General features: G+C 46.8%; 1 protein-coding gene across 1 annotated transcript; it reads left to right on the top strand.

Annotated features, from left to right (window-relative positions):
* The first annotated feature begins 360 nt into the window (after window positions 1–360).
* prdm2a (PR domain containing 2, with ZNF domain a) lies at window positions 361–8141 on the top strand. The gene is made up of 4 exons (XM_030118084.1): window positions 361–458; window positions 1907–1960; window positions 2308–6523; window positions 6620–8141. Exon 3 carries the CDS (start codon window positions 2356–2358, stop codon window positions 6508–6510), a length of 4155 nt encoding a protein of 1384 aa, XP_029973944.1. The 5' UTR covers window positions 361–458; window positions 1907–1960; window positions 2308–2355; the 3' UTR covers window positions 6511–6523; window positions 6620–8141.
* The last annotated feature ends 71 nt before the right edge of the window (window positions 8142–8212 follow it).

The following is an 8212-nucleotide window of genomic DNA, read 5'->3' as shown; positions in this document are numbered from 1 at the left end:
AGAGGTATTATCTCTGTGACTGAAGAGAAGTAGGGCAGCCAGATAGAATAACAATTCTGGGAAACTTAATTTATTGCACTGCACAGCAACCCCAAAACAAATGTTTCATTAGTATATTGTACAGCTTGGATACAACATTTAATAACAATGGGCTCACATTTCAGCCAGGTCCAATAAATGGCGTCAGTGCCTCGTATCAGTTAAAGTATTCAAAATAAATAAACTTATAAAAAGCTGGATAAACTGAAAGCATTCACACTAACTGCGTTGATTTTAACAAGCCGGCCGCTGATTGGTCCATTTTCTGACATCCACCTCCAGGGGCCAATCAGAACGCTCCACTCTCGCTGGTCCATGGAGGAAGAAACAAACAGCTGTCTGCAAGCTGCACCACAGGAAACCCTTCCTGCGTTTCTCCTCCACTGGTTTGGCGTTAACCTCACCTCCAGCAGACACCAGTACGTACACACGCCGGACCGGTCGCGTGTAACGGGGTCGAGGTTTGCCGCGGTGGGGTCAACACTGCGGCAGCCGCAGCCTGGGCTCGCGCGTTAGCACTGCGGCTAGCATGTTTACTGTCAGTACTTTCATGGCCGATAACAGCTGATTCCCTTCTCCTCTGGCGAACGGAGTCTTTTCCTCGGCGGGTAGACGCGTGTTCGTTATGCGGCGGCTTTTGTTTAAAAGTGCGCACAGGCAGCGGCTCCGTTGACCTTCCAGCGGAGGAGCTAGCAGCCCGTGTGACGACGTGTTGTGTGGCCAGTTAGCAATGGTGCGCGGACGGACGGGGGAGCGTCACACTCCGGGGGAAGAGGCGTGTGAGCGCACTCCAAAACAGGCACGATCTGTCATAAAAGTAAACAATAAAAAAAGTGGGATTTTTTGTTTGTTTGCTATTTTGCAGCCTGGTGTGTTTAAATAAGCCTGTTGCGGCACATAAGTGGAAATAGAACTTGAATATGACGAGACCTGCTCAAATCAATCAGTCTGTAGGCCCTTCAATGACACTGAACTATATGTATATTTTTATTTTGTTTTACCTCTGCAAATATCACAAATGCATTTTTAGAATGTGTGTAACAGCATTGCACAACCGGTTAATGTTTAAATACCACGATGGCGCGGTTGAGCAAAATATTAACTCTATTTACATTTCTTATACATATTAAATAAACCACAGTATTGCAGTCCTTGCTTGTTAACTGAAGTCACATTCGAGCTAGTCATGTTATTTTAGTATTAGGTGCGCATTTTGTCCTTTGTGCACGCCTGATCAGGTTCATTGTGGGCCTGCCATTTTGTCCTATCAGGCAGAAGATGAATGTCAAATTGAATCTGTTTGTGGACAACTTTATTATTTACCACAGTATGTGTGGCTGTCACCAGGTTTGATGGGCTTTAATCAGATTCACAAGTTTGCTTATTATCAAATGGATATTAAGTTATCTTGGGGAATATTTTAGCACTTTATTCACTGGTGGAAGGAAGTAATTTAATTAAAAGTAATGTAAAGTGTTGGTTTGTGCTTGATGCTTTTGTTTCTCGCCTTGAGGCACATTTCTATAAATCATCAAGACAGGAGCTAATTTTAAAAGAACATTCATCTTCTTCAGAGGTGTCTGATCTCCTGGAGGACCACAGTCAATCTCTACCTGAGCAAAAACACCTCAATCTAATCAATGGGTCTTCAGAAACTAAAGAGTCTGAGACACTAAATCTGATCAGCTGTGTTGAGGCATGGAGATGTTGAATTTATACATAACTGTGACCCTCAATGACCAGGTGGGGGCTCCTCGGACCGACTTTGCTGCTGTTTGGAGCAGTGTACTTGTTTATCATTTGGTGCTCTCACTTATGTTGCAGAAGTAATTTAAATACTTTTTTTCATTGTTCGTTTTTCCAACAGAAGGAAACGTCTCCCGGCAAATGAAGCTTATACCTCTTGCTGACTCCTAAAATGGTAAGATATCTACATAGATGTTACATCCATGTCTGTTGTACAGTATTTTCTTTGTGTGTACGATTCCAACATTTAGATTGAAGTTGATCTTAATGTTGGAATCTCAGTTAATGTAACTGAACTGATGGTTTTTCTGTGAAGCTTTTCAATGGAAAAAGTGTTATTTCTATAAAAATGTAGGGGGTGAAAATAAATACTTTTGATAAATCAAAACAAATACTGCAGTGAAATATTTGTACTTTGTTACTAGCTAAAGCTAAAGCTAGTTGCCATATCAAGCACCTCTTATTGTATTTAACTGTAATTAACAGTGAGCCTCACATAAATATTTCCTCTTCTATTCATAGGATTGAGACTGACATCCTTTGAGCAGTTGGATATCAGCATAACAGAGGATGGAGGACTCGCCTCACCTGTACATCTCAGAATTTGGAGACGGCGAGGACGTTGAAGAGGAGGAGGAAGAGGACGTTTATCAGGAGGAAAGAGACAGTAGTCATAACCCACACACTCACACACAACTAGATCAGGAAACTGAGAAAGACTTGGACTGTTTTCTCTGCAAGCACTGTGAGCGGCGTTTCACCAGCAAACAAGGCTTGGAACGACACATGCACACTCACGCTTTGGCAAATGACGACACACAAACACACAATAGCAATACGGGCATCATCTCTTTTGGTTCAATTTTAAGTGAGGAGCAGCAGGAAAAAGCGAACCCTCTGGACCCTGAAGGCTCAGTAATGCAAGTTGATTCTTCATCCTCCTCTGGCCATTCTGTTCTGTCAGCAGGAGAGCTCACTGCTCACCCACAGCAGCCAGGCGTCTTGGACGGACATCATGCCTGCAAGTACTGCGAAAAGATATTCACAACACATACCAACAAGCGGCGCCACGAACGCAGGGTCCACGAGAATCACCTGCAGCCCACACATGTGGACAAAAACCCAAAGTCTCGTGAGGAGGATCTTCAGAAAGTAGTCAATGTGTCATCTCAAAAAACACAGCTCAGTGACGGCACAGCACCTGTCGCGGTCCTGGGGAACGTCGTCCAACATACAGAACAGTACATGTTAGATGTGTCCAGTGATATTTCAGAGAATCTCAGCTTTTACATTGATGGGAAGATAGTGTCGACGAGTACAGTCAGTAACTGTGAAGCGGTGGAAGTCCTCTCTGGGTCTTCAGCCTTAGTAGGACTGGACGCCCTGATTCTCGACCCCGCCCAGATCAGCCACGTCCTGACGACCGAATCGGCCACCGCCAAGGAAATACCCGGCCAGCCCCTCGCCAAGAGGAGAACAGCCACCCCGCCTCTCTTGCCACAAATTAAAACTGAACTGGAGTCTGAGGTGGTGGTGTCTTCATCCTCATCGTCGCTTGTTTCTTCTCTGATAGAAAACTTACTGCCGCAGAACACAGAGTCTACAGTTGTGCAAAATGAAAGGACAGTGTTCTTGTCACCAAAGCTGAAGCAGCTCCTGGAGAAACAGGATGGCCTTAAACCCACACTCGCCCTCATCACAGACAGCCAGAAGCCATGCTCCCCTATCTCCCTCTCTGTCTTACCCTCTGGAACCGGAAGGTTTAAAAGGAGAACTGGATCTCCACAGCAAAATACCTCAAATGAAGATGCATCGATGGCAGATACGGGAGATTTTGATGGTAGTACAGGACAGATGGAAACTCATCATAGTTCACCTGTGACCCAAACAGTGAGTGAAAACACCTCTGTATCTGTGTCGGAGTCGACAGTGAAGCCTGTTTTGACGGAGAGCTGGACCCCCACGACCAGTGGTAATTCCTGCAACCAGCAACCTCTGGATCTTTCCAATACAGTCAAAAGAAATGACGACGTGGCTTCAGCTGATGCTGCACTGGATTTGAGTTTGCAAAGAAAGAGTCAAGATGACCCTGAAACATTAAAATCAGCCTCACGTTCAGATTTAAACGCTGACGCCACGTGTGCGTTGGAGCAAGCGTTAGTGAAAATTGGGGAGCAAAGCTTAAGCCTAATGAATCCCAAGGCTCCATTAGTCACTGACTTTACTATCGTCACAAGTTCAGATATTGTGACTCCAGTGGAGTCGCTTGCAGAAGGGCTGGTTTATAGTCTGACCCTGCCTCCCAGTTCTCTGACTCCATCGTCCCCCTCCCTCACCCCCGTTGCCCTGCAGCCAGCGTCGCCGTGCACGATAGCGTTCGCTTCACCGGCCTCACACGCCATGCTCCCCTCCGCACCTTCATTAATCACAGTTTTGGCACCTCCACCGCCCATTTCCAGCTCTTTAAGTCAGCCTATCCAGGTGTTGGCCCCAAACATGTCATCCGAACCCTTGGTCATTTGTGCAGAGAATGCATTAAATTCTTCAGAGTGCGATTTAACTACGACTTTTGCCGCTACAAACTCTGCCAATCTCGTCAGTCTTTCCCAACCCCTCAACCCGGCTCTCAATCTGCCCGGCCACGTGTTCCTCACCGATCCAATCGCTCTCAATCCACCCATAGTTGAGTCCACCTCCGTGTCAGAAGTGCCATTCACGCCCGCTGTAACTTTAAATGAATCCCTGCTCAACTCTTACAATATTGCCAGCAACACGGTGTTGATCGAGTGCACGATAGCTCTGGAGGCCCCGGGGAGGGTCGTCCCCGCCGGGATTACCTTACAGGAAAATCCAGCTGAGCCTCCAGCTCCGCCACAAATGCTTGTAAATCATGTGGAGCAGCAGCAGATTGTATCAGTGCCCAACCAGCAAACTGTGGATCCCACTCTTCTTGTGTCATCAGTTGAAGAATCAGTATCTCTGTCTACTGCCAGTGCTGCGATATCCGATAGCCCCGCTGTTGCTGAGTCAAGCCCCGAGCCCAAACCTGTTGTTGATCCAGAGCCGCCGGCCGTAAAAGTTGATGAAGCGGCTGACAGTTCTGTTCCCGCTCCCGAAGTCTCATCTAAAACCTCTCCCCCTCCTGAGAAGGCAGAGGAGGAGGAGGAGGAATCTACAAATAACACAACAGATGATGTTGAGCATCAGACTTTCACCAAGAACTTCGTCTGCAATGTGTGTGATAAGCTTTTCCATTCAATGAAAGAACTAAGCCATCATGTGGGCGACCACGCTGATGAATGGCCCTACAAATGTGAGTTCTGCTTGCTACTCTTTGGCAAACCCTCCGCTCTGCTGGACCATCGATCAAACCTTCACGGAGTCGGAAAGACCTACGTTTGCAGCGCATGCACAAAAGAATTTGTCTACCTGTGCAATCTGAAACAGCATCAGGAGGAGCTGCATCCCGGCCAGCAGTGCACGCACACCGAGGAAGAAAAGGGAAAACTGAGACCTCAAAACTACAACAACTCCACTAAGGTCGAGTCCGAGCCTCCTGTTCCCGACGCTCAAGTGGAACCCAAGAAAACGGTGAAGAAGGAAGAGGGCGAAGTCGACGTGTCTGCCGAAGAACTCTTCACCACAATTAAAATCATGGCCTCAGATGGGAGCAAAATCAAAGGGCCCGATGTTCGCCTTGGCATTAACCAACATTATCCCAGCTTCAAGCCCCCTCCTTTTCCGTATCACAACCGGTCGCCTGCAGGCTCGGTGGCTTCAGCTACCAACTTCACCACCCACAACATCCCACAAACCTTCAGCACTGCTATCCGGTGCACCAAGTGTGGAAAAAGCTTTGACAACATGCCAGAGCTGCATAAGCACATCTTGGCTTGTGCCAACGCCAGTGATAAAAGGCGATACACACCCAGAAAGAATCCTATCCCTTTACGGCACTTTGCCAAAACTCAGAATGGAGTGCTGTCGACGACGAATTCCACCAACAGCATCAACGCCTCCAACAGAGTGAGCCAGTCAAACAGAGCCAAGCCCAACCAGGAAGCCCCGGTGAAGTTCAAGGTGCTGAACAAAAGGAAGAAAAAGCTGGTGCAGAGGGTCATGCCGCAGAGACACAAAACCGTCCCTCCGTCGAATAAAGCGTCACCGCCACATCTGGATGAGCAGAATGAGATATTCATCTGCCCCCACTGCAGCAGAGAGTTCTCGATGCGTCGCAGCAGAACCAAACACATGGCTGTCTGTCCCCAGAAGCCGACGGAGGCGAAGAAAAGGAAGGAGGGCGGGATCTCTGTGACCAAGGAGAACGACGGGCGCCTGCACAGAGGCGTTTCCCGGGCAGAAGAGAAGCAGCAGTCGTCTCCCCCTCACAAGACGAGACTCCAGACGTCCGGCTCTGCAAAGAGACCCGCCGTCCTCCCTGTGCAAACCCTCTTCTCCAGCAAAAGAAGTAAGATTATCATAAAGGAGAGCACACAGCCAAAGCAGGACGCTGCCACTCTGAACGAACTTCCCATCGTTCGCACTTTCAACCCCGCCATGCGGCAGTACAGCAGAGTGCAGCACGGCAACAAAGGAGCGCCCATTAAGTTCACCGTGGTGAAACCTCAGCGTGCGCCGCAGAAAGACGAGTTTCCTCCGTCCCACGGCCGAGAGGACGGGATCGGAGCGGTTATCGGCGGCACTGGGCAGGGCGCCACTGCGTGACGGGGAGCAGCAGGTGTGTATGAAGAGTGCAGTACTCGGACGGAATGAAGGATGAAATGTCTGACAAATGATCAAAAACTTTTTTTTTTTTACACAATCTGTGTTTCAGGCTTCTGTTGGATAAATCTCCATCAGTGATCCAGAGGCGGGAAACTGGGAACCACACTGTAAACCCAACGGACTTGTATGCTGCATCATCCTGTACGATAAATGACTGAACACACACACACACACACACACACACACACACACACACACACACACACACACACACACACCAACAACTGAGGCGATGCTGCATAACAGAGTGTTTGAATGCTTACGTAGTGGCTCGAAGTTTTGTAGGTTTTCTCCTTTGTTTTGCAAACAGTCGGCAGCTGGGATTTGCACTTGAAGTTAATCTGACTGCTACGTGTCACAAATTGGAAATGAAGAAGGGGGAAGCGAGGCGGAAGGCGCTTCTCATTTCCTGCTCGCTGGGTTGTTTTAGCCAGGATGGCAGGTGGCAATCATTTTCAGCATGCATTTGCACTTTTTTCTTACCTGTTGTCTGTGGCCTTTTGGTTTTGAACTCTTACTGCATGCCGTCTGTGAGCTTCGATTACAGCCACATTAATTTAGTTTTGTTGATGCAGTCAGGCCTTAAACACTGAATCTGATGACCGTACTTCAGTTTTGCAGGCAGTAACAAATTTCAGTACAAGGAAACACACAGTAAATATCAGTAAATATTGATGTGGATGATCGTTTCTTTAGCACAAGACTTACCAACAAGAATAACCTGCTCTGTAGTGCAATGTAACCTTTGCCTCAAGCCTCCTCTCAGCATTTCTATGACTGATGTCGGCAACACGAGTTGAAAGGAGCGAAGGGAGTTTCTCATGATGTGAATGTAACTTTAAGATTTATTGCGACGGCCTTTTTCGAAATTTCACATGATTTACTATCCGGTCGGATCAGCTGCTACTTTGTGTTGATATGAAAGTTTGAGAAATAATAAATATAGAAAAATAAAACTTTTATGTGCCATCACATTTAGCATGATGCTAAATGTGGCGTAAAAGTGGTGAAATGTGAAAATGCAGCTCAGCGTTTCCCAAATGAAGAATTTATTTATGAATGATTTTGATTGTTTGTTCACTTTTGCTTGTAAACGCTCAGACTGACTTGCAGCTAAATCGCGCGCTTGATCTTTGGGACCAGCATCCCTCCATCCATCTTCACTACACTGCGGACAGGTTTCCAGTGCATCACAGTGCAGACACAGAGACACACACACACACTGAAATGACACACTGGAGAATTACAGCCATCTGTTCACCTCAACTACGTGGTTTTTTTTTAAACTGAGGACACCAGAATCATGGAGATAAAACTTGCACATATCCCATACAGCCCGCCCATCACAAATAAATTCTTTGCTTCTGGGAAACTTTACAGTTTGTTGTATTTGCACGGAAACCCCGAAACAAAAGTACTTAATGATTATCTTGCCTCTTTCGCAAAAGTGGGTTCACATTTCAACGGCGTTGCCTGAACCAGCTCCAGTGTTTGGCATCACTGCATTTATTTAAAAAAAAAAAAAAAAAAGAAGAAGTCTAATATATTTTCCGTTGTCCAGTTCTGTTAAATTCTTTATTTGCTCCTCTTCTGAAGAAAATGTTGTTTTGTGGTGTTTCCCCGCTCACTCAGTAGAAGTCCG

Source organism: Salarias fasciatus, chromosome 20, assembly GCF_902148845.1.
Source record: "Salarias fasciatus chromosome 20, fSalaFa1.1, whole genome shotgun sequence".
Taxonomy (NCBI): domain Eukaryota; kingdom Metazoa; phylum Chordata; class Actinopteri; order Blenniiformes; family Blenniidae; genus Salarias; species Salarias fasciatus.
Note: the sequence above shows the minus strand (reverse complement) of the source record. Positions and strands in the feature narration are given on the sequence as shown.

What these genes read in the sequence shown, in the direction of transcription:
- prdm2a (XM_030118084.1), top strand. Translation starts at nt 2,356, where the DNA reads ATGGAGGACTCGCCTCACCTGTACATCTCAGAATTTGGAGACGGCGAG.